The sequence below is a fragment of the Podarcis filfolensis genome (genome assembly GCF_964270895.1).
Source record: "Podarcis filfolensis genome assembly, chromosome: 12".
In the NCBI taxonomy this organism is placed as follows: domain Eukaryota; kingdom Metazoa; phylum Chordata; class Lepidosauria; order Squamata; family Lacertidae; genus Podarcis; species Podarcis filfolensis.
This window is the reverse complement of record NC_139614.1, coordinates 35,763,006-35,790,264: the sequence shown is the minus strand read 5'-3', so window position 1 is coordinate 35,790,264 and position 27,259 is coordinate 35,763,006. Positions and strand designations below refer to the sequence as shown.

Genomic DNA, 27,259 nt, shown 5'->3' with positions numbered 1-27,259 from the left:
TGTTACATTAGGCCCATTTTTATTGGTGATTCATAATTTGCTGTCTGGTATTTGTGATCCGTAAGAATGAGCATTTTCCAGGATTCTACATGTGGTGCCTGCCACCTGAATTAACAGCCTGTGGCAATCAAAGATGCCCAGAAGCAAAATCAGAATCCCTTGGGCAGCTGCAATGACTCCATGGCCTTTGCAGGCTCCACAAGATAAGATAGGGTGGCTGAAGAATGTCAGCCTCATTTGCTACACCATTAATTAGCAGTACAACTGCTGAGTTTCTGGGACTAAAGACAAAATGCATCTCCCCATATCTTATTAGTACATTTGTTATTAAAGAACATTACCAGCTATTGAAAAGAGCAGGCTGTGTGATTGCATAATTTGAAATATTATTTACTCCTTGCATTGCTGCATTTGACAAGAGTGTGTTTCCCTGACTTCCTTTATCACTATTCTCTTATACCAGTGATGGAAGGTATTCAGTGGGTGTAAGAGAGAGAACCTTTGCCCCTCCTGATGTGATTGGATTCCAGCTCCTATTCTCGTTTATCTTCATCCAAGCTGATGGGAGTTCAACAGCATCTGGACCATGTGTCTCCATGCCATGGCAAAAGCATGGCGGGTTCTTGTCCATGAGATGTTGCTTGCAGGTGACGCAGCCTTGACAGCACTCTCTGAGGAAGCTCTACAGATTCATCAAACATTTTGCACAAGCCTGCAGGGACTTCACACTCACCACCAGCCTGACAAAGACCAACATCTTCGGTCAGAATGTCACCAGCACTCCACGCATCAGCATTAGTGATCACACGCTTGAGGTGGTAGATGACTTTGTCTACCTGGGTTCCATCATAACCAGCAACCTCTCCATAAACAATGAGCAGGACAAGCAAATTGGCAAGGCAGCTACACCAATGGTTTGCCTCTCCAAAAGGATATGGGAGAATGTGATGCTAATGGCCAGTACCAAGATGGAAGTCTACCAGATGCCCTTGAACTCTGATAACTTGACTGGATGAGAGCCAACAAACTGAAGCTCAGTCCAGGTAAGACTGAGGCACTGTTACTGGGTGGTTCCCTAGACCAGATGAATGGGAGGTTGCCTGCTTTTGATGGGGTTACATTCCTTCTGAAGGACTGGGTACGTAGCTTGGGGACGCTTCTGGATCCACCGCTGCTGCTTGAGGCTCACATGGCCTCCGTGGTGCAAAGTGCCTTCCATTAGCTGTGGCAGGTTTATCTGGACAGGGACAGCCTAACTTCTGTTGTCTATGCTCTGGTAACCTCTAGGTTAGATTACTGCAATGCATTATACATGGGGCTGCCTCTGAAGACAGTTTGGAAACTTCAGCTGGTGCAGAATTCAGTGGTCAGGTTGCTCACCAGGGCAAAACAGTTTGGGCATATAACGCCAATCCTGGCCCGACTGCACTGGCTGCCAATCAGTTTCTGGGCTCAATTCAAAGTGCTGGTTTTGACCTATAAAGCCTTAAATGCCTCAGGACTGCAATACCTCAAGGACTGCCTCTCACCATATGAACCTACCTGGACCCTGTGTTCATCATCTGAGCCCCATCTTCATGTGCCATTTCCACAAGAGGTCCAGAGGGTGGCAACATAAGAACGGGCCTTTTCTGCAGTGGCTCCGTTTGTGGAATGCTCTCCCCAGAGAGGCTTGCCTGGCACTTTCATTATTCATCTTTAGGCGCCAGGTGAAAACATCCTTCAACCAGACCTTGGGCTGTTTCACATCCAATACCCTTTTAAATGTATTGTGGGAGGGATGTGCTATTGGTTTCTTCTTGTTCTTGTTCTTATTATTATGTATTTTGTGTTTTTTTTAATCTTGTATTTTTATGTTGTGAAGAGCCCTGAGATCTACAGGTGAAGGGTGGTATACAAATTTAATAAAATATTAATGCTAATAATGCCTCTAGTTTGTTTAACTGGAGGATACTGAGAGGTGTGTTTACATTTCTTGCTCCGTGCTCCTTTGCCCCATGCCCTGTCTATCACTGGCCCCTGGAAGGTTGCTCAGAAGGGAATGCGGCCCTTGGACTGGAAAAGTTTCCTCACCAGTAATCTACTTGGCCCTCAGGTGAATAAACTTTTTGTTTCCTTCTCTACAATACAGCCGTCCACCCAGACCTGTCACTGGAAGAATGGGAGGCCCCTGCACAGAATGAGTTCTGGTTTGTTACCAGGAAATGGAAAAGTCCAGGAAAGGAAAATGACTTTTTAACAGTTTTGTAGTTAAACCACTGCTTTCAGTAATGTCCCATCTTCTTCTGGATGACTAGTGGACACACAGCAAAATGAATCCAACAGAGGAAATAATGAATACAGAAAATACAGTATTGTATTATTTACTGAAGGAAATAACAAGTAAAAATCATGGAGGTTTTGTTTCCCCCCCTTTAAAAAAACCAGAACCATACAAGTATTGATGTGAAAATGTAAAGAACCGTGTTATAAAGGTGCGACCTGAAAAGGTATCTGAACAACCTGAAACTACTATGATTCAAGTGCTGCTGTTCATACGGAAGGTGAAATTAATGAATGGGTTTCACAATGCAATAATGTCCATACAAAATCTGAATAGACATTTTAGTAGCTCAATATATATTGCCCCCTTTCCATCCAAAGGAATATTTCACTGGGAGTTTTCTTTAAAAAAATATTATCTTTCCCAGTCAGGAAAGGAAAGGGTTTTGTTGTTTAAGAAACCATGGCTTCCAGAGGCAGGCAAAGTTATAGCACTGCAGATAAATGAACCACTTTCCCTATACAACATAAAATCTTATTTTAATATTAAGGATTATTTTACAACTCAGTGGAAATATGCAGCAATGCAATATATTTCCATCGTCCGGATGGCAAAAAAAGCACTCTTAACAGTCACAAGAGCCTGCCTTGTGTTAGCTATAAAAAAAATAGATTTATATATATATATATATATGTATTTATATATATATATGCATGTATGTATGTATGCAGCTACTATGTGCATTAAACAATACTTCTACGTGAATCTGCAGGGATTGCAACACATTTAATGTTTGTCTTGGGGAGGGGTGCGGTGGAACCAACAGCATTGTTCTCAAGTGACCTGTGACAGAATGGTAAGAGTTAAAAATGGTAATAATTTCTTTTTGTGTTTCAAGGCTGTTTCCCCTCTGGCATCAGCCAAACACATCTACCACTTCTGTTTCAATCCACATTTCAGGAGCATAAGCATTATCCCTGAAACTATCAGCTAAATACTAGGCGTGGCCACTCCTAAGCGACTTACTCCCAAGCGAGCGTACCTGGCAGTGCTGACTCCATCTCACTTTTGTGAAGATCAAAACTGAATATTAGTCCAATTTCTCTGTATATTCCAGCAGGACAGCTCAATTTCACCATAGTGAAAAACCTTACAGCTTTTTTTTTTTTTTTAGAAACCCCCCCTGACAACTCTCTAATGCTTTGTCAACTATAGAAATATAGTTGTGATCAAAACAATAATAATCACAGTTCATGGGATATAAGCCTACAGAATACAAGAAGGACTCTTGTTGTTTTCAGATGTATATCATGTTTCTGGACTTGGGTGGAGTTTTCTCATTTTATTTTTAGAAATGAAAATTGCATTACTCATGAACTGCAGAAAACTGCTTAGCTATGTTATCTGCATCAGATTGATCTCACCAGTAGCCTTGTCAAACGAGAAACATTGCCTCTGGGGCTGAAAGGATAACCCACCGGTAACAGCTGTAATAGAAACACCATCACTGCACTGGATCCAGAAGGGAAGCACTGTTCTGAACTAAAGCTTTATATCCCGAATCACTCTATATCTCCGATACCTAGAGAGCATGGCAATAGTGTTCATCATTCTCCTACTGTAGGTGTTTCTGAGGGGTGCTACTGAAACATGGCATGGTGATTTGCTGTGAGGGGGGCAAAAAAATATCTCTGAAAGGGTAATCGGGTATCCTAGACACTTTTCCTTGGAGAAAGTTTATCCAGAACTCCATTCTGTCTCTCTCTTGGGTTTACAGCAGCTCAGATTTCCATTTCTTTCATCAGAGGCAGAGTAAATGTCTCACACCTGTAGGCCAGTACTGGTGATCTGCCTTAGAAATCCTAGCACTGCTCTGACACAATGAAGCCTTCCTTTTCGCCAACCGGTTCCACTTCGGCATAAGCAGGGTGTCCAGAGCCTCTCCGAAATTTCATTGCAGGCCATCTGCTGGGGCGACGCTAGAAGAGTGGACACAAAAACAAAGGCAGTCAGATTCTAGCAGAAGCTGTCCCAAGCTCTACATCAGTGGTGGCCAAACTTGGGTCTCCAGCTGTTTTGGGACTACAATTCCCATCATCCCTGACCACTGGTCCTGTTAGCTAGGGATGATGGGAGTTGTAGTTCAAAAACAGCTGGAGACCCAAGTTTGGCCATCACTGCTCTACATAAATCTATGTAAAAATGTAGGGTCAGTTCCAGACCTAGGCCACATTCACACCACACATTTAAAGCACCACCATACAGTTGTATGGGAAGGGTGCTGAGAATTATTTGGAGACCCCCTATTCCCCTCATGGAGCTATAATTTTCAGAGTGGTTTAACCCTCTTCCCCCAGGGAACTGCGGAAATTGTAGTTCTGCGAGGGGAATAAGTGTCTCCAAACAACTCTCTGCATCCTTAAACTACTGTTTGTCGGGATATTAATCAATGGGACTTCAGTTAGTCATTATGACAATAGTTCTATGTAACTTGCCTGATGACACACAATCAAATGGATTCTAGAATTTCAGCAATGCTGCCTGGGAATGTTCACGTTCTGTGTGTAAACAACAATTTCTGATACTATAAATCAGAAATAAAAATAATCAGTTTATGTAAGATGGGATGCAGTTGTCATACAAGAAGTGAAAAACCCTGAAAGTTACTTTAAAAACTTGAAAATTGTCTGAAGAACATCTTTCCACTCCTTTTCATGTGTGAGATACTGTGTTTTTTAAAAAAAGTTTTGATTCTGAAGTTTCTCATTAATAATAACATAGCAAACAGTAAGGGTTGTCTAATTGTACCGGTGAAGCCATGGAACTTTGACAGGAGCTATTATTCATTCACTTGACTGAGCTACCGATCCAAACTCAAATATTTCAGCTATTAATTGATAATACAAATAAAAGTTAATTGTCCTGCCGGGATTTGCAGTTCTTCACACTCCTGCAGTCCAGGAGAAGCCAAACTAATCTCTCATCATTTTTAGACTTAGCAGTGGCTACTAAGCTGAGAAAAGGTAAAGGATGGGGAAGAAGTAGATATTACAGACCTACTTCACAAACACTGATTAAATTTTATAGACTGCATACGAGTGGAACTTTTTTAAAAAATAAAAAAATGTATCTACAGAAGATGTCTCTAGCACTGGAGCTCCAAGTATGGGCAGTGGAAAGGATTTTAGCTCCATTCCCCTCCCCCCCAGAGCAAGGTAATTATGCAATCTGCTGGAGTACCAGGGTAACTGATGAACCCCCTTCGCTCTGGAAACTAAGTGACGTAATCACTAGGTTATGAAGTCTGTGACAGTTTAGTATAGAAGCAGTTAAGAAAATGAGGGAAATAATGAAGCACAGGCTGGGTACTTCCTTCTTTTTCTTCAATGAGGTTCTTACTTCACACTAGCTGTTCAGATGGTAGCATTTCAGTTAGCTAAAGATTAATTTGTTAAAGCTCAATGTGTTTTACACTTTTTCTTTTAATTCTCCCTGGGTCTATGGTTAAAGGGGCAGCCATGATGAACTGCTGAAATGCCCATGGGACAATTGTGACTTTATTCACACATATCTTTGTCAAACTAAATGTGCTTTTTATGGTTCTCCTTATGATCTCTGCCTTGCATTGCAATGGTGGAATCTAGGGTTTAGAAATTGGTATCAAAGATGACAGGTGTAATGAGAAACCAAACAAACCAAAAGTTTAAAACTGAGTGGGAGTGTTACCGAGTATACTTAGAAAAACACTGTTCCCAAACAAAATCCTTAATATGCTTTGATTAATTTTCACAAATTAGATAACAGACAATGTACGCCATGTAAGATCAGTGAACTAAAAGTTGAGAAAGGAGACAGTTAAAAAGAAAAAGAAGTAGTAAGGACCTGCAGTGAGGTGGAGGGAAATCATCTCTAAAGACTTAAGATAAAGTGTGATTTGATGTTGAGTTATTCTGGTTTTTCTTTATGTAACTTATTATGTTTTGAAGAATGAATGGAATAACTGTACTAATAATCAAACTCAATAAAGAATATTGGGAGGGGGAGAATCTTAAAGAAACAAAACAAAGCTTGCTGAACTGAACTAAACTGAATTTTCCAACTAGATCAGCTTATTGCTTAAGTGTCCAGATGTCCTTAAAACAGAAATGAGCTATTTGTTATTTGCCTTTTGAAAAACAAACCAGCCGGCTTCTCTCTTTGCCATGTACTCAAATGAATACTATAAGCACAACAGCAAACACACCACCAGCTGGGCAGAGAACACCAATCGAATTAAGAAGCTCTCCTGGATAGCCTTCTAACATCTAACAAAGATATCCCATAGTCTATTCAGGTGTTAGCCTCACTGAGTACTTGGGGGACTTGTGCAATGAGACTCTCAGGTAAGTGAATATAGGATTGCAGCCACAGAATGCACATGGCAAGCATGGCTGCAGAACACCTTTGTCTTCCAAACAATGAAAACAGCCAGTTAAGATATTTATTTACGGTGAAAGTGTTACTAAAAACAGTGGGAGGGGGAGTGTTATGTGATTTTGTATGCGTGCACAGCAACCCACTGGGACTGTAAAAAAAGAAAGAAAGTTCTGGATGCTGTGAGCAAGTAAGTAGTGGGAGAGATCCGTTATGCACATGCCACAGGGAGATAAAGATTAGGGGATAAGTGATGAAGGAGAAGATTGGTGATAGAATAACTGAACAGATGTGCTCGCTGGGGTTTAATGATTTCCACATATTGCGCAAGCAAAGGAATATGGGTATATTGGCATTTAATGACTATTTCCCCCATGGCTCCTGATGAAACTGAGAAGCATATTGTTATGCCTTATAAGGAGCTATATAATTTTTTATGTACACCAATAATGCTGTACATTTTACCTACTACAAGAATTCAGTTACAGCAATTACGAGCGCTGTGTATGCGCTCTGATTCAGTGTTAGTTTGCTGAGATTCTAAATAATCTCTTTATATGCATTTCCTTCCATGAGTTTATTCCACAATAAACTCATAATGTCTGCGGTGGAGATCATTTCAGAAACATGTTGTTTTGTCCACCAATGCACACAGAAAGGGTGCCTGAAACTATTCTGCATGCTGAGAGGCTTGCCAAATTGGAAACATAACAGTTTATCATGGGGGTGGGGTGTCTCCATTACATTAAACATCTTTTTTTGTTATTTGCTGCATGCAGAGAAATGTAAATTATGAGGTGCCTTCGCTAGATTACTTGCAATTTTACTACCAGTTTACTAAACAAGTCCTTGTGGTAACTTGCTACATTACAATATTTATTAAAGGGAAAATGATAGTATTAGGGCTAATCAAGCAAACAAACAAACAAACAAGTTTCATTTTCATTTTTGGGAACTACTGAGTCTTCTCTCCCCACCTCCATCAACCACCCCATAAAAAGTTCTGTCACTGTTGTTGGTCATGAAGCCACTCCCCCCTTTAAAGGAAGAGGGCTCTACAGACTGGTGAAAGAGCTGTGCAGATGCCAACGAGACACGTCTACTCAAAAGTAGTCTCATTTGAGTCTAGGGTTGTAGATTAACGCTTATATTGAAATCATTTGACATTTGATTTGTTGATTCATCCATCCATCTATCCGCCTAGCAACGATGTTGGCATTCCCATGATGAAATTGCCTTGATGAGGTTCAGCATGCAGAATGGTCCAGTTGCTGTGGAGGTGGATTGTGTTGCTTATGTGAATTATTTCTACCTTCAGTTGAACCCAGTGAGGCACAACCACTTTACCCACAGAGTACAGTAACACTGAGAGCAGTGCTGTGTGGTACGGGAATCTTCACTCCAATTCAGCAGCTTGTCCAGATGAAAAGGCTTTTCTCTTCATACCTGTTCCTTGCATGCAGCTGTGCGGTGGATGCATACTTTGCTTGCATAGGCAAGCATTAAATGAGTTACCAACATATGGATTGGCAAATCCACCGAATCACATATCTGCACAGGTGGCCATCTGCTTAGCCTTAAGACACTTGCATGCGCATTCAAACAGCAAAGGAATGAAGTAGATAAATCTTCCCTTCTATACCTAGATGTGCTTCCACATACACTGGATGGTGCCTCTGCAAAAGGCAACGGTCTGAAGACCCAGGACACAGCCCTATTGCTGAAGCTAAGCAGGCTGGACTCTGTGAGTTGCCTGCAAGAAACTCTGCCAGGACTCTTGGAAAGAAGAGCAGGGTATGAAAAATAAAGAAATGCAATTCCTACAGAAACCAGCAGTCATATGCATCACATTGTTGCCCACAGCCGTGTCTGGAACAAGGCTACTGTCGACTTTCCTATAGGAACAGTGATAGTTTGGTGTTTTCTTTTTGTAAGACACAGAAAATATGCAAGAAAGGAACACTGAGTTAAGATGAATTATTTCCACCATTATTGATAATGGTATGTGTTATACTGATATTAACTAGTGTATCATGATGGCACAGTCACATTAATATGGTCAACTATTGCAAAGATGATTCAGAGACAGGGCTGGAGACAGACTACTTGACCTCAGAAATTTATTCAGCAAACAAGTCAGATCTGTCACTTAACATGTCGTTTTGGGGAAAAGGTCATGCTCAAGTTCGCTGCAGTTAAACTGGCTTGAGATACACTCCCTGCCTGTTATCATACTGCCCAGCTAAAGGCCAAGCATTGTAAATCAAAGAAGAACAATAGCAACACGACAGGAAAAGACAAAAGCCAGTGCTTATCAGGACTCTGAGAATACTTCAGAGTTTCAGCATACAGGAAGCAGACCAGCCTCTGACCAGGTTATAGGTGGAAGATTTGGTGATCTAGTATGACAAACACATCTCACCTCAATAAAGAAGAGACTGGCTGCTGACGTCGGATGGTGGTACATATAAACTGTCACAAGTATTGCCGCTGCAACAATCAGGACCAGTATGAAAATCCCAACAATTAAACCTGCGTGAAGAGTCCCGCTTTTTCTCTCTGCTGCGCTGTCATCTGTTGAGGCTGTAAAAAAGAAGAAAGAACACCATAAAACTCCAACCCAACATTTCATTTTGTTTCCCTCTTTCCCATAAATACAAGGTTTTACTCTAGGAAACTGAGGCGCCTCTTTTCCTGTGAGCTACATACTCATATATTGCCAATGAAAATGGACAATTTCCAAATGCTCTCTTTATTTCTAGCTCAATAAACAACATTAATATAGTTTAGGGAAAGAAGATGCATAAGGCGGGAGGCAGGAATGGGACATGATCAAGATGTAGAGCTTGGGGCCATCCAAGGAAGCTAGATATGGAAAGAGTAGAGCAAACACACGAAAGCACTTATTTACACAGTGGTCCTGCAAGAGATAGTGATGGTCACCAACTTGGATAGCTTTAAAAGAGGATTAGACAAATGCATGGAGAATAAGCCAAATTCAATGGCTACTAGCCAGATGGCTATGTTGTATTTTCACTGCTGGAGGCAGTGTGCCTCTGAATGCCAGTTGCTGGGAATCTGGTCCTGCCTTTGGTCCTGCTAGTGGGCATCCCATAGGCTTCTGGTTGGCCCCTGTATGAAGAGGATGCTGAACCAAAGGGGCCTTTGGCCTGGTCCAGCAGGGCTTTCCTTCTTTGCACACAAAATGTAGGCATCCCAGCGTTTCCAAATTAAGCCACATAATGAATCTACATTTTGTTTTCCCACTAATGTAGCACCGCTGCCTACAGACATACATTAATTGAACGCTGCAGGTCATCATCACATCTTGCAAGCTTCCAAGTTACGAGCTATCGCAAATCTTTCTGAGGAAGAGTCAATAAAATTGGGCAAGTGCAGAGCATCATCTCCCAAACTTCTGTGCTACAGCGGAGCAGATGGGCATTAAATGGTCCTCAAATATTTTGATCGGAACAGAGCCTAAGTACCATATAAAAATGCTGCTGAAAGCCATCCCGTTGCTAAACTTTTATGGCAACACGTTCCATGTTGTAATACGCTGACAGCTGAGAAAGGGACAAATCAGAGCAAGTACCATCGACAACAAAAAAATCTTCCAAAAGCTAGCCAACCAGAACTCTGTTTAAAACTGATGCCATGAAGTTTAGTATATTTAGCTAGTTTCTTGGCGTCTGGCTGCCGGTGGCAAAGAACAATTGTAGTTTTGGATGCTCTGGACATCTAATGGGATACTGAAAGCTTACTATTGGGTAGAATAGCCTGTTTTCCATAAATAAAACACTGCATGGGCATTGGACCAACACTGCCAGATAAATAAGAGTCATCAAAAGAGGTCTGGAGTTTTGAATGAATATCATTCAAACCCAGGAGTGCAATCCTATGGTCCCTGGGAAAGGCTACATTGGCCACTACTCAGCTGGGAGTTGTATGTAATTGTGGCTCCCTCGTGAGCATACATGAACGGTGCATGGGTTTTCAAGCTTATGTCTATCGCATTCAGAGCATGCCCTGAAAACATTTTTAAACATTGCACTGGCACCAGGAGCTGCTGGCAGGGAAGGGTGGTGGCATGCCCGTGGCTTCATGGCATTGATGATGTTGCAGATTATTGAGAAGAAAGCGGGAAGTGAGGTTGGTGCTGCACTAATGGAACAAATCTGGTTCACCCATCAGGGTGTTCTTCTCCCACCTGGTAAACTACAGTGACGTTGCTTCCCAGAGGCCACATGCACAACAATGCCACTCCATTCTGGCTGCTCTTGATTGACACCTGCTTTCCAGAGTCCTGCTTGGGGCCATGGCTTTATTTGAGAATAGGCTACAGAGCAGGCATGACCACAGCAGTACTGTGTGAAAGCACTCTCTTCTAATCCAAATCAGACAGACCACAGACCCCTGGGTGCTAAAACTTGGGAGATTGGCACTGCCCAAGTAGAATTTGTCAGCAGAGTTGCCTTTGGTTTTTCAAACTGGAGGACTGAATTTTTTCACTTTCGCTTCCCAAATGATGTTCTCAAGACAAGTATCGCATTTCCTTGTTTTAGAAGGGCAACTGCCAACAAAGCATGGTGGGCTCCTGTATTTCATTTCTGCTATTTGAAGATTTAGGATCTGTTGAATCAATCATTTCATTCACATGCTGTCTTTCAAAGGTTAAAACCGTGCTCAAGGCAGCTTACAACTTATTAAAAAATTACAAGCATAAAAAGTAGTCATAAACAATAAGCTAAACATCAAAAAGTGCACAACCAAACTGAACGATTTCCATATAAATCACTAGATACAAAATAAAGATAAAAAATAATAATAATCAACAACAATACCCTAGCCCCTGCCTACCTGACCTGCTTACGGCTATTCTTTTAGATGATTCTATAACTGATGGATAAATTGATTTATTTAATTGGGTTGTTGCTGTTGTTATTACAGTATGCTGTTTTATAGTATGTTGGGAAATGCTCTGGGATTCTTTTGCAAGAGAATGGTCTCTAAAAGTTTTGTTAGTAATAATTTTTGCTGTCAGTGGATTAACATCCACTGACAGGTCACCACCAGAAATGAGGGGCCTGAGGCAGCAACACTAGCCTGTCACCATAAAGATCTTAATAATGTGGTATGGAAGCAGTCCATTTGTGGTGTATTTCTAATTCCCACCAATAAGGAGCTACTAAATAGGCCCTAACAAGGAGACCGACACATTTTCGAAGAGTTCACAATTTGCAGTCCAAATCTTCCTGTGGCACCAGTATGTGTGAGTTAAACTTCTTCACAGTAGATACAAGCAAAGCTCTATTAAAAAGAGATTCAGGCCACAGACATCTTAGATAATGCTGGATTTCAACAAAACCACAAGCTAAGAAAGTAAGAACCATAAAAACTAATCCTATCCATTTGATATTCATACAGTGTTTAGCATCCAGGTTTGAAAATGAGAATTCTGTCACTTCCAGACAATACATATGCCAACATCTTGTCAGTATTTCTGCCAGCCTCAGCTTATGAAGCGCTCCATGTATATTGGACAAAGGGATCAGCATGCCAAATGCAAAAGGAACGTGAGGTACATGTATGTGTGTGATTTTTAAGTGTCAAACGGTATACAAACAAAGGATCTGCATAACTGAAGTCCCATAAATTGATAACCTCGTGGTTAAAATGTAAAAGGGAAATCATTTTTACTCTGTTTGCACAGACAATGAAAAAGGCTGTCAACTTTGAAAAACTTTTCGCTGGCAGGGATGGCACCAGACAGTTTCCTTACAAAGTGGTGGAAAAGAAGGGAAGGAAGAAGCAACCTCAGAACCTTTTGCGGGTGAAAATAATGTATTACGTTAACCACAGTGTTATGCCTATTGGTGTGGTTGCTTGAGAGCGATAGGCAAGGTCCCTCACTGGTCTTTTCAAAGGCTTTATTATTGGTGCAAAACGTTTACAATGTATTGCTATTCCATGTCTTGCTCACTCACTAGCAGAATCTGAAAGTGGGTGGTCCTTAAACTTCCCCCAGCAGAGTAGTCTCTTGACCCGCAGCTGACGCCTCCCTTCTCTGCGTGAAAGCCTACTGCGCAGGGAAGGCTTGAGTAAAGGGGGACCTCCCTCCTCCCCGCTTCGCTCATGTACTGTGTCTTGGCTCTTTCTTGCATCCTCCGAGCTCTGCAGCTCTTCCCCACTAGAGGCGGGGCTTCCTGCCTCCACTGAGGAAATGCTGCTTCCCACGATTTTTGGAGGCCCTCTGTAATCCATCTGCCCTTCCACCTCTCGCCTCTGAGCTGATGGCAGTTCCCTGACACACAGCTTATCTGATGTTGCCAGGACAATGGAACCCTTGACGCTCCTCTCCTCACCATCTCTGCAAAGTTCATTTGCAATTAAGGTGACCACAAGAGAGTGCACTTAAGTGTCTGACTGCTTTTGATGAAAGCGCTGATGCTGTGCTGTTTTTGCTGTATTTATTTGTATTATTTTAATAGATTTATCTCTCTCTCTCTCTCATTCCATGTTCATTTTTTAAAAAAATCTCCTATGTTTTTAGCTGTTCTTATTTTTATTTGTAAGCTACCTTGAGTCCATGTCAGGGAAATAGATGGGGTATTAATAAATATGTAATAATAATAATAATAACAACACAAGGTTGGTATACATTATTGGCAACATCTGATACAAAACAACATGCTCAGGAACTCAATAAACAGGTATGTTGCCTTTTTATTACATATACAGGGAAAGGAAGGTCTGGACAACTTTCCAGATTCTGCTACTAGCAACTGCAGTTGAAGGATCTCAGGTAGCAAGAAAATGAAATAATTCTACCTGAAGACCAAAGTAAACAGGATGCTAAAGCTAAAGGAGTCAGTGTAGCTATGGGACTCCAGAAAAGAATTATAAAATCTCTTTCTTTGTACTATTTCACAATCTAAATTGTCCCCCCACTGGAAGCTGCTATTTCTATGTACCTGTATTTCCCCCACTAAGGATGAAATTACAATTTGGAGGAGAGGGTTAGATCAGGAAAACAGCATTGGGAGAAAAGGTCCACACCCACCCACCAGATCCCTCAGTGATGCAATCAGGATCTATTTCCACCCCCTTCTGCTTTTAACTTTAAAAAGACAAACAAGCAGGGTATCCAGTAATGGATTTCCCTTCTGCCTGTAATGTGGGGCTGAAAATTTCCTAGTGCTTTATTTTTCCACGGAAGATTTTCCATTTCAAAAGTTTATTAGTGACAATGAATGGATGCCCATTGCAACACATTATTATGCAAGGTTTGCAGTTTCAAAGTTTTGACATTTGTTTACTCCATACAAGTAAAATAAACATGGTAAGTTAGATCACCCTCCAGGGCACCACATTTTTTTATGATGCAAACTGGGGTGTTTTCTTATGCAAATAACCCAAATTTGCATGGGAAAATTGTAATTCAAAATTCTCTGGAAAAACCACTTCACTGCTTTTGTCAATCCCCTGCTGTCTTACTTTAGATGGCAGAAAACACCAACAGGCTCCACAGTTATAACCCAGATTGCATCCTGTGGACATTCTGAAATCAGTTGTAGAATGAATGAAATGAATCCACTATCATTCTGAGTCTCTCTCTCTTCTCCATGATAAGATCCCAGCCCCCCAAAATGCAGCAGTAATGTTGCATGGATATCATTGAGCATTAGCCTACAAGGCAAGATCAGAGAGCAACAAAGTACTATCCAAAGAATTCTCCTTCTATGAACCAAATGAAAATTAAATTGCAATCCTCAGTTCTTTTACCCTAGAATAATTGTCTCTGGAATCACAATAATTGCTGCAGAACTATGTTATTTGCAGACTACATCTCAATTCCTTTTGGGATTACAAATTCTAAAAGAGTAAACTGATCAAGGAGACATCTTTTATTTGACCTGCATATGCAAGCTTTTGAATGCAACAGAGATCTTCTGCTGGTGTTCTGCATATTCTCAATCCTGGAGGCTGTTCTGATGCAAAAACAAGTTTAAATTCAATGGCAGTCATTTTCCACCTTGCCATTTATATAACTGCTTTTCAAAGCAAAATAAGATTTTGGCATCCAGCATGGAGAAAAAAAGTTACATTCCCATCACTTAAGGAAACAAACCGTAGTGATTTGAATAATCTCTTTGCTTAATTTCTGCGCTATTCTGAACGTTTTCAGCAGCAAAGGCTGCAGTAAAAAACGGTGCTCAGTGAAGCGCGTGGGGGGGGGGGGGCTGGGAAAAATCTGGAGCAAATCCAGGCATTTTATACCAACACATTTTGAGCAAACTCCAAAACCCCATGAAACAAGCTGAAGTGAAAGCAATTTATCAGAGTGACTAGATTAAATTTCCTCAAAGTAAAGATTATTAATCTGGGAGGCTGCTTTCCCAGGATGAATGACTTCAGCACTTTTCTCTTCCGGCAGAGAATTTAAACAAGCCCTTTGTTAAGAGAGAAAGAAGGAGTAAACACCCAGCTCATCATTCCTTGAAACAAATAGCACCACTTCCCCGAGAACCTCACCATGAAAAAGCGCTGAAACCTAGCCATATCAAAACAGAAAATGCTGGAGAATAAACAAAGCAATTTTACAGCACGCGTGTACACACACACACACACACACACACACACACACGTATACGTATATATAATTACTTACAAGTTTATGTTATTTTTAGCAGTTACCAAGACTGCTGATATCACTAGCAGTGAAAAATGCTGATGAGCCAACTGTTTCAAAAAGTGATGGATGTTCATTCAACAGTCATGCAATGTACTGGAGAGCCAGTATGGTATAGTGGTTAGGTTCCTGGACCAGGACTTTGGGAGGGTCTAGTTCAAATCTCCACTCGGCCATGAGGCTCCCTGAGCCAGTCTCCATCTCTTGGTCTAGCCTACCCTGCAGAATTGTGAGGGTAGCATGAGGAGGAGGAGAACCTTGAGCTCATTGAAGGAAAGGTGGCATCCAAATGTAATAATACGTAAAAACATTTACCACTCCACCTTTCAGGAGGGTTGGGGCTGGATTTTGAGCCATTCAATTATCTATTGAGGGCTCTCCTCTTCCTTTTCCTCTTGTGCTTGGCTTTGATTGTCTCTTGGTTCAGAAGTGCATGCAAATGGGTTGCTTGTGCACAGACCTGATTACAACGGAAGGTTTTGGTAATTCTCCTACAGATGCAGCTGATTACGGAGTCTGATTTCAAAAGGGTATACAGCATTTTCAGAAGAAATAATCTTGTTGCTCATATGAATATAGGCCCAGTAATTAACACTTCTTTGAGATAAAGGAATTTGGTGCCAGAAAAGAGTTTTGGAATACAGAAGCGGGCGCAGTTAAGAATCAGCAATCAGGAGACTGATGAAATGAACAAAAGGAGGAAAAGCAGGGATATGGGATGATGCCAGTAGGAAAGGTGAACAACATGAGAAGATGGCAATGAGACCAGGAAGCAGTAGTAGGCAATGTGGTGGAGGAGAGTTACTAAACCGACCTTCTGGAATGACTGACACTACTTTTCTGACAATAATTTTCAAGGCTTTACATTTTCAGGGGGAGCAACAGACGCTTTAGAAGTATTGCAGATAAGAGAAGCTATTACTAAACTTTAGCACAACTTGTTCTAGCTTGAAATTTCACTTTTTAAAAGTTGGGACAGAAGGTCTAAATGGCTCAAGAGGTTGAAAAATCTTCCAAGATAGGACTTAATTTTCAGCAGGGGTGGACCAATCTGTCAGTTTTGGTTTCTCCTTCTTCCAAGCTTAAATTCAGTTCACCAGATTTCCACATTTTTTTGCAATTAAAAAGAAGTCCGCACAAAAACAGCATTTTAAAAGTGCATCTCTTCTAAAATACACATTTTTGTATGCAGTTTTGCCTAACATACACATTTCTGAAAGTGATGTATCCTAATGTTGTTTTCACATATACATGCATTTTAATACACATTGTCCCCATATATGTGCAATTTTGGTCCACATATTTTTTGGGCTGGAGAACTGCTTTGCAAAATTCAGAGAAGTGTGAATTTCAGAGGATAGCTTGTTTCTCAGTTCACATATTGCTTCTGGAAGTGTAAACTAAATAGATTTGCATTAAAAGACAAACTGAATTTCTCCCTCACCCCTTCTTTTCTTAGGGCAGACCCAGACAGAACTGCTTTGCTGCCTCTACCAATCAACATTTACAATATTCCAAAAAAGCTGAGCTGGAGGACATATAGCGAGACAGACTGTACCTTAAAAAGACAACACACATCTGGATAAACTGTATTTCGAAAGGAGAAGCCAATAAAAGCAATGGGGAATTTACAACGAGAAACCATTCAGCGTTCCCACGGGGGTTTAATGCTTTTAATTACAGGTGATTTCCCCATAAATATAAAATAAAATAAAAAGGTCAGAATAGTTTGACCTAAGCCGGCAGTAAGATTTAAAATGTAATTAAGTCACCATGTGATAAATTATGGCCTTAAGTGTTACAGTGTGAAAGGAATGGCAGGATTATTAAGAATCCTTTGGTTGTTTCTAATCAAGTATTGACTGTGGCGCCCCAACGGAGCCCAAGTAACGACACAGCCTCATTGATCAGATACAACTCACTTCTCCAATTCGATAAGAGTTTAATAGAGGATCTTATTTTGGGAAAGCTGATGGCTTTTTATTTGTCTGGCTTGGGATTGTCTGCCTGAAAGGCTAACAAAGCACAGCTAGAGAAGTTTTATCAGCCTAATCTGAGAGCTAGGATAAAAAGCAGTGCATAATTGAGGATGTACCATGAGCAGAGTCCCCAATTTAAAAAGGTAGCAGTTAGCATTTAGTTCTTCCTCCCCATTTTGTTTGTTTGTTTCAAGCAGTACTGGGAAGAAAGCAACAGCATAAGCAAAGCTCTCTACATAACTACCGCTTTTACAAGACTTTCCATGCTGAAGTGCCCCACAGACATTCAGAGAAAACTCAGGTCGTAAACAAGCTGAGTAAAGACTGACCGGGGCGGGAGGGAATCAAGCGCTTCTAAGCTGAGTTGCATGATTACAATAATCACGAGAAGTCAGCCATCCACAGACTTGAAATTCCATGCTGCATAATGTAGAGTTTTACAGGTCGTCACTGGAGGCAAGCAAACCAGCCCTTTTGCCCACACACTTCTAGCAAAAGCTAAGGCCATGGAAATGCTCAGAAATCTGATCTCATATATCATCACTATATGTACTTGGTTTGCTTTTGCTTTGATTTCTTCCTTTGGGGAAAAGGAAGTCCATAACAGGAAAAGATCTATTGCTGTTTTCTGTTAACACAACAACAACAACAACACATGACTGATTTCCAGTATTATAAATTGCATGCAGCAACTCTTCTTTAGACCTGGAAAGCCACAATCAGAACATACTGAGTGTTGAACACTCTGACCTTTGCTGTGAAATGTGCTAGAATGAAGCGCAGATGAGAAGCAATTAAGGGCTGATTTGCTCTGTCTTCAGAAAAGGGAAAGGGGGGGAAAAAAGCGTCCGAAGCATGGTTACTAGCAGAACATAAACAACGGGACTTAAAAAATAAACAATGAAATGAAAAGGAAATGAAAGAATGAGTTGGGGGGGGATTACTGACTCCTAAAGCATCCTTGACATTCTGAAACACAGAATTAATTGTGGTTGACTGATGAAGAGCTACAGTCCATCAATAGGGATGGGAGGGTTGTTGCTGGCTGATCAATGTTATTATTCTGTCCCAAATTTCCTCTATAGTGTCAGGAGTTGAGCAATGTAGTTTTCTTTGCCTGCCTAAGCTGACAGGTCCTGGACACAGAAGTAGTTTGCAAGTGAAATGTGTTTTGCACTAGGAACATCAGAGGCACATGCTTGAACAGTAAGAAGAGAATAGAAGCTACAGCAACCTCTGTGACCATATGAACACAGGGAATGAGCACTTAACTTTTGGGAGTGTGCAAGGATGTGAAATGCATTAACAAGATACCTTGGGTGGGAAGGAGATTCTTAAGAGATAGTGCTCTTTTAAGGAACCAGACAGAAGGAAGGGTAACTGTGGTAGACAGAATTCTGGAACCTTTATGAGTTCATCAGATCTGAGCTTAGGCCAGGGATGAGACCATCCAGGTGTTGATGGACTCTTAAATCCCACCACTCCTGATCACTGGCTATGCGGCCTGGGATTAATGGTAGTCTCCATCCCTGGCCTCAACCAAAACTAAGTCATGGAGGGATGACTGACAAAATTAGTCCATTCTTTTCTCTATTAGAATGTATTTTCCTACATCTACCTTTGTTTTCCTAGTTAGGCAAAGCAGGGCATATACTCCATAAATGAATAAACCAGTGTCAAGTATGTTTGACTAATTGGGGAAATGAATTATGCATTTAATAATGTCAATAACATAATAACGTACTGTGTACTCTCCTAGAATGTCTTCCATAGTATTGTGGTACCAAAAAATAAAATAAAATAAAATAATAATAATAATAATAAGGCAAGTGACTTCTCCTGTGGGTTCAGGACAAGGTTTCTCTGAGACAGATTAATGTGGTTCCAAGGAATGTAGCTGACATTATTTGAACACAAAGATTAGCTGCTCTTACCTCCATTATCTTTTAGGTGTAACGCTATCTTGGTATCATCTAGAAAAAGAAAATCAAAGCTATTAGAACACAGAACTTTGCATAAAAATCTGATATAATGCTTTACTTGTGATTCTTATTATTTCCAGTTTACCTTTGGTATTCTATTTGGTCCCACATTCACAGTAGGCTGTGCACATCAGTAATTTAAGAGCATTTCTGTACTACAAATATACAGTAATTTAGCATTCTCCAGTTTTTTGAAGCAACTAAGGATTCTTGACATCAAGAGGAGATGGTGTTGTGCTCTCCAGTTTCAAATTCCCCAAATGAGGGGTGCTAAGAACTTGTAACACGACTTGGGAATTCAAAAGTTATTTTGATTAAATTAATGTAACTTAGTTTCGCCTGGTAAGTAAACTGTGTGCAGAACTGCATGGAAATCATTAAAAATTATTGCCAAGGGCTTGCAGTTGTTGTTATTTTAACATTACCTGTCATTTTCAGAAGGTAAAAGTAAAATTCTTTTGTTTTTCCAAAAGTAGTTCATGTGCTTCTTCATCAAAAATAAACTTACAAAGCTAAATGTTGTCCAATCACAAAAAATAATAGCAGTTTTCAATTCTTCACAGCAAAAATGGTATTTTTAAGATCTCTCACTGAAGAAATGTGCAAAAGTTAACTTTCATCCTGAACCCCTAAAATGACATGCCCTGCGTGACGCCAGAATGTTAATGTTACCTTTGTACAGGTGCTTTCCTTCCACACTCACACAACCCTCTCTAGCCTCCGTTCAGGCAAGCATGAGGGTTGATCAGAGTTTGAGGACAGAACCCCTCATGGCGGGTGCAGGGTGTGGCTCATGAAGAATTCCATGGATCAGAGAGAGAGGCCAGGAGGTCTGCATTCAGCCACTGGCCCTCCCTTGGTTTGTAGTATCTTTGGATCAGAATCACTACGTGAGGATTGCTTTCCCCCAATGTGCTGATGTCATGTGAGGTTTTCGCCCTAGGAAGCTTAGCACAACAGATAACCCCTTCCAGTTTAAGTTACCTTCTGTGGGTAGGCTAGTTGGCAGATGGGATGTCGTGGCTCCTTTGGTAGTGGTTAAAACTCTGAATCTCATTGTTGTCTGCTGGATAGCAGTAGTGGTATGAGGAGGCATTTGCGTCGTGTCTACATTCTTCTCACAAATCTTATCTTTAGACTACAGAGCCGGGAGGGGGGGAGGGGGGAACACAAACAAGAAAGGAGAAAATTGGTTCTCAATGAAGGCCATTTGTCTCTGATCTACAGACATCTAAAGCAAGCACAAAATGTCAGACCGGAGTGAGTGAAAATGGAAACCTTAAATCAAGACTTAAAAAAAAAAAAAATCAAGACAGAATACTCTCTGCCTTGATTAAAAAAAAACGGGGAGAGAGGCAGTGCAGAAATCTGTAAGATGGGTGAGGATGAATTGCAGTGACCAAGTTGGAGGAGGGAAGGATCTCTGGGCATGTTCAGATTCTCTGCTATGCTGGGAATGCTGATTTGTCGTGGAAGGGCCACATACATTAGCGGCTGTTGCACTACACAATTCCCTTCATCCCTGAACATTGTTGGCTGGGGCTGATAGTAGGGTCCCATGCTGGCTACCCCTATTTGTTTATCATTACTTCACATGCTCTTGTTACGGAAATTGGGGGGGGGGCGCGTGCATATCTTTAAAGTTGTTATATGTTACAAATATTATGCATAAATGTATCCTTTTAACTTGACAGCTCAGGGAAGTTACCTAGCTTTAAAAATCATATAAAATCAACTCCTTTGCTAGTTTCCTTCATTCCAGTGCCAATTTGCTTCATTGGCCACTCGGTCCTCACCATAATCCCTCAAGCGAGAGGTCACATACTCACAGGAAGGTACTCATAGGTGTCAATCACTGGGCAAAGGCACTCCTCAGGACTCGCCCAGGTGGAAGACTATGCAAACCGAAGTTCTATTGTCCCTTTGTAGTAGGTGCTTAGAATGTACATATCCTGTTGCCCCAACACATCCCTCCTATGTTAATCATGTATAACCCTCCCCTTTTCTAATGTAGCAATGAGGTAGCAATGATGTAGTGATGATGCTTAATGAACTGTATGCTGGGATAAGGTAGAAACTTTTAAAAGTCCTTGTCACCCCATCCTCGGGGTTCAAAAATCCTCTTTGAACCTGTTGCACAATAAACTTTGGTCTACAGCTATTTGCTCTGGTTGGTGGCTGGATTCCTTCCTTTATTCCGCAGGGACCCACGGGCTCTGCTCGACGAGCTGGGTGACTGAGCAGCCTCGCACCAAGATTTTTCCATAACACTCTAAAGCTGAGACCTAGGCCTTCCAAACATAATCCAGGGCTAGTCTCCAGCGTGACCTGACATACAAGACCATCAGTATCTACAAAACAATTGGCAGGCTAGTACTTTGGTACTAAGCCACTCATTTTGTTACTGTCCAGCATTTATAGCACATCTCATCTTTTCCCATACCATGAATAACTAATAAAAGGAAACATTGCTAAATCTTAAAAAACAACAACACCTACTCATCATCTTTAAATGTCATTAACAGCTATTCTAGCATGCGTTCCAAAATGACAAGGTCCTTATGCATGGAGAATACTCTGGGATTCAGAATCCATGCCCAAAAGATACTGTTAGGGAATGTGAGGGAGAGGCACACTTGTAACCAGCATCAGGTGCTCATGGCAATAGTGATGGAGCAGATGTTCAGCTGTCAACCTGGATTATCTCCAGGGAGAAGCTGATCCCCCAAATTCTCCTTTCAACATTGGTTAGCAGGGGAAAGTTGTATCTCTGGATCAGGACCATAATCTCAGGTTTGTTTGTTTATTTACTTACTGCCCCAGCTGTTCACAAAAGATATTTATTAAATATGGGATGTCAAAACATTACCTCTTCAGGGCATCCACCATCTACCCAGTCTTGCCGATGACGATCAAATCCACTGGAACATCTTTAAACGATGGTAAGGGATTAAAGCGATCCGGATGCAAATGAAAAATAGATTGGTTGGATAAAGAGGGAAGGGGGGTGGAGAGAGGGAAGGGGAAAGTAAGTCCTTTACTGTTAAACCTTTATGATCAACAGAGTATTCACTTCATTTAGGATGATATTCCAAGTCAAAATGATTAATTCTCCCTATAAGGAACTAATTTTCACGATTAGACAATTTGACATGTCAGTGTCTTTTTGCTATGGATAGTTAATTGTTTCATTTTACTATGCAGCAGGAGATTAAGGTTTGATCTCAAGCCTGTGGATTTAAGCCAATTTAATTTATTCTGTCCAGCATTTTCCCTTCATTTTGTATAAAGCCATACTACAAAGAACACACTGTACCAAGCAATACGGCTCTGTTTCATCATACTAGGCGATCAGAGATATCAAGGAATCCATAAATGTCTGATCAGTGCATGCCAGGTTTTAGGCAAGAACCCATCCAAAACAGTCTCAAAAGCAACTTTTGAAGAAATTCTTTCCTTGAACTTTCCATTTTTTTATTGCAAAGACGTGGGATGCCCATAAACTTTTACCCTAATTAACTGAAAATTAATGAGGTTGACACCAAATTATAGTGTATGATATACAAGGAGTGCATTTCAAAGCAGCTGGTAGAATTATGCTTTAATTATTCCCAGGGAGCATCCAACAGCGCAAGAATTGTCATTAATTGTTTTAAGGTGGCTTGAGATCTTGAATAGGAAAGTGCTGCAACTATGTAACTTATTAAGCAAGAAGGTGTGGCGTAATCAAGCTCAACTTACACATGAGATGTTGCTCAACTATAGAAATCAACCCAGCGCTATATTGACAGAAATTATTCAATGCTTGCAATTTTTTAAAAAATAACAAAAGCAAAACACATTCATTTATTTTGTTCCATCAACCATGGCTTGTTTTAAGCCACAAAAACTGGCTCACACCTTAACACTCAGCTGAGAGTCTTTGATGAATATGCAACTAAACTAGGCAGAAGTCCTGCACTAGGGGCGGGGGAGAGGAAGGGAGAGGCAGTGCGCGGAGATGTGTACAGTGTTAGACCATGGTTTAGCATGCAATCTTATCCACACTTACCAGGAAGTTAAGTCCCATTGCACAAATGAAGGCAGCTTTCTGCAGTACTGAAGCAGGAAATCTTTGTCTATTAACTGCCTGCCTACACTGCATGAGAGGAACTGAAATAATTCCTGACCAAAACATGTGGAACAAGCAAGTTATCTGGATTACTCTGCCCTAAGGAACTTGAAAGACCTAAGGGCACTGCTTATTTGACACTTTCTGCTGAGGCACTGGTGAACCTAAAAAGCCTTACTGAAAAGCTGCATTATCAGAAGTGATAGCTTTGGCTCCAAGTGAAGCTATCTGCAAAATGTTTCCAAGGCATATGTCAGAGACTCATCCGTCACAGAGCATATAATCATTGTTGCATCCCCAAATTACGACTCTGTAAGCTATCATTACAATGTATTTCCTGCTTAGAACACAACATTTAATAAGCCTTTCATTTACTGGCACAGCGATAATTCCCCATTGCCATGAAAACACCATGGTAGATTTGATTAGTTATGCCATTTGTACCATCTGTCAACACAGCCGTTTTATAACAACTTCATTCTCAAAGGATGACCCAAGTCTGCTCCTGGAGAAGCAATTAACAGACCACATTTGAGGACAGGGGAACAAGGGCCTTATTTGAAGGGGAGGGGGGGAAAAACCTGAGGATTTTCTGCTTCTCTTGTTTACATGGAACACAGAAATGTGATGTTAGGAGTTGCAGTGGGACTAAGAGATGTTTACAGACATAATGGTGATGGTTTGATTTGGCTAGTGGCTCTTGATAGGGAACCACAGGGAACAGAGCAGATTTATTCCAGGGTAGTGAATGTAAGAGACAGAAAGAAGCAGTAAACATCTTGAGGTCTCCTAGGGGGTCATTTGTCCTTATTTTTGGCACAGAGAAATAAGGCTGTTTATTTACTATGCTACCTGAAAGTGGTTTTTCTAAATAAAAATATTCTCCTTTTATAATGGTGAAAAGGGAGAGGTCAAAATCTACCAGCATCTTTAGAAATTTCTGCATAATGGGATGGATTCAGCATGTTTCATTTGAGAATGTTTCCTGCCCACCAAAGAGCTGTCAAGGGCAAAGGGGTGTTGCCAGGAAAAATGTGGCAACCCTCATTTAGACAACACAGCCAGAAACAACTTACAAAAAGGGTCAGTAGTGGGGCAGGAGACCCACAGCTTGGACCCCCAGGACCATCTCTTTATAATAGCCATGGTCTGTCAGCAACAGAGAAACGAAAAGATTCTAAGCAGAACTGTTGTCTTTAGACCAGGAGAGAGACTAAAGGCTGATAAGTGGCATGTATTGTCTCAGAATTTGTTAGTTTGCAACAATATGTGAACAGACTTCAGGGTACACTGAGGCCTGTACATATTTTTGTGGTTGGAAAAGTGGGTGAAGGATTAAGTGTATTGAGGAGGGACGTATTTTTTGAACATCGTTCTAATCAAATGCTCATCTGAGTCCACAATGAATCTTGTTCCACAGGAAGAGAAGAGGTATTTTTAAAGTCTGGGAACTGTTCTCAATGGTATGCATGTCTGCTCAGAAGCTGGTCCCATTGATTTCAAGGTAATCCCAGGTAAATGAGCTGAAACGATGATACTAGCAAATCGAACGAATGATTTATCAGAAGGAGGGTAACGGGTATCAAATAAAATATAATTTCTAAAAATGCTAGTGTTCAGCATTGTAAACTTGAAGACACTAAAAAGTACATTAAAAAGTACAGCGTCACTCTGTCCTGTAGGCCAGATTAAAAAGGTGTGTCTTCACACCCCACCTAAAATTCAGTAAGGAGTGAGTCAACCTTACCTCTAGGGGGACAGAGTTGTGCTGAAAGGGCTCTATAACTGAGAAGGCCTTCTCCACACCACCTCCCTATATGGTATCCTTGGCAGTGGGATTGCAAGGAAGGTCTCCTCAGAAGATCTTAAGGCAAAGGTCAGCAGATAATGGGAGAGGTTCTCCTTCAAGTACATGGAGCCCAAATAATTCAGGGCTTTTTAACTGGGCAAGAAAATTTTGAATTGTGCCTGGTAGCATATAGGCAGTGAACACTGTTTGTGCAATATTTGTCTTATATGGTCCCAAATAAAACAACCACTCACACCCCTGGTGGCTGTGCTCCACGCTAGGTGTAGCTTCCAGACAGTCTTTACAGATTTCGCACATTATAATAATCTGAACATGAGGTTACCAGGGCATGGTACTTGTTGCTAAACTATTCCATTCCAGTAATTGCTGTAGCTGGCACATTCCTTGCTACTGAGGTCACCTGAGTATATAGTGCAGAATCAGGAAGTATCACCAAGCAACAAACCTGTTCCTTCAGGTGAGGGCAAACCCCTCTAGCACAGACCATAGCTCCAAATCCTCGACATGGATCTGTCTACCATCTGAGCCTCTATCTTGCTGGAATTCAGTTTCTGTTTATTTACCCTGATCCAGCCCATTACTGCCTCCAGACACCAATCTGGCACTTGCACACCTTCACCTGGAGAAACAAGAGCTTGGTGTCATCTGCATATTGCTTCCATGCCATTTACCAACAGCGGTGTCTAATTCAATGTGAATATGAGTTACTACCCTCAACAAGCCTTGCAAATCTGAAATCAATGGAACCAATTCATCAGGATTTAACTCAACATCTATTAATTTTCATGGGAACTAAGTGGATCCAGAAAAAAGTCTGTTGCTAATTTTGTTTAAAGGATATTATTAGTGAGTGTTCACATTCTATGATGACCTCAGGCCTCTGACCATCAATCATTTATATCCCATCTTTCAGGATATAAATCCATCTAATCCTCATTCATAAGAATACACACTATATTGATGGGCTGGCTACGTTTGTAGTTGCCATCAGACTTAGGGTTGGAACATAAGAAGAATTCTTCCAGATAAGGCCAAAGGTCTGTCTAGGCTAGCATCTTGTTTCCCAGATGAAGAAGAAAAAGAAGAGTTTGAATTTGATATCCCGCCTTTCACTCCCTTTAAGGAGTCTCAAAGCGGCTAACATTCTCCTTTCCCTTCCTCCCCCACAACAAACACTCTGTGAGGTGAGTGGGGCTGAGAGACTTCAAAGAAGTGTGACTGGCCCAAGGTCACCCAGCAGCTGCATGTGGAGGAGCAGAGACGCGAACCCGGTTCCCCAGATTACGAGACTACCGCTCTTAACCACTACACCACACTGGCTCTCCATAGATATCTATGGGAAGGACATGAGTACAAGAGCCTTCTCTTGCTGTTGTTCTCCAGTGGCTGGTATTCAGAAGCATGGTGCCCCTGGTCTTGGAGGACACATATAGCCATCACAACAAGCTCTGAGCTTTGGAAGTTCTCAGAGATCATGAGACTAAGGAAGATCCTCCCACTCACCTCTTACTTGGGGCTGGGACAGGCACCATAAATAAGCTCACCAGAATAAAAAAAAGCCCATGCTTGCCGCTGGCAAGAGCATTAGCAGATCCATATTGAATGGCTGCCCTCCTATTCCAGATGTGGAAAGCCTAGACAAATCGGAAAGGCCGACTGACATAGGCAGATGAACGCAGTAAAACTCTTAGACTGATTTAATCAACACAGACAAGAAACAAGCTAAGGAAAGCCTTGAAGATTCTATGACAGATGGTGTTTGTTCATTGAGCTTGGATGGTGTGGGCTCTAAGTTTAAGGCATACTGGAGTTTTTTCCTTCCCCTCTGGGTTACATTTGTCTTTAGATGAATGCAAAGTCAAATTAAAGTGAACACACAGCAAAAACAGTCAAATGCTGATTACTGATGAATTATAGAAGAGTAGGGGCTCATCAGTTTTCTCATTAGGAATACCCATTAGCACTCATTACACCTAGAGGTGGGAAGCAAATGGTTTAATTACTGCTAT

At 41.1% G+C, this 27,259-nt stretch overlaps 1 protein-coding gene across 2 annotated transcripts in view; it reads right to left on the bottom strand.

Moving 5' to 3' along the window:
* Window positions 1–2,347: 2,347 nt before the first annotated feature.
* PLXDC2 (plexin domain containing 2) overlaps window positions 2,348–27,259 on the bottom strand; it is a 230,385-nt gene continuing 205,473 nt past the window's right edge. Inside the window, exons 10-15 of one of the 2 annotated variants that reach the window (XR_014540486.1) lie at window positions 22,199–22,259; window positions 20,314–20,467; window positions 19,282–19,320; window positions 9,099–9,259; window positions 3,742–4,242; window positions 2,348–3,682 (exon numbers count right to left, since the gene is read on the bottom strand). Coding sequence is in view for 1 of the 2 variants with exons in the window: in XM_083579818.1 (XP_083435944.1) it covers window positions 4,126–4,242; window positions 9,099–9,259; window positions 19,282–19,320; window positions 20,314–20,467; window positions 22,199–22,259 (532 nt within the window). In the remaining variant the exon portion in view is untranslated. Of the gene's footprint in view, window positions 4,243–9,098; window positions 9,260–19,281; window positions 19,321–20,313; window positions 20,468–22,198; window positions 22,260–27,259 lie in introns of both variants that reach the window. The other variant, XM_083579818.1, reaches the window with a different exon arrangement.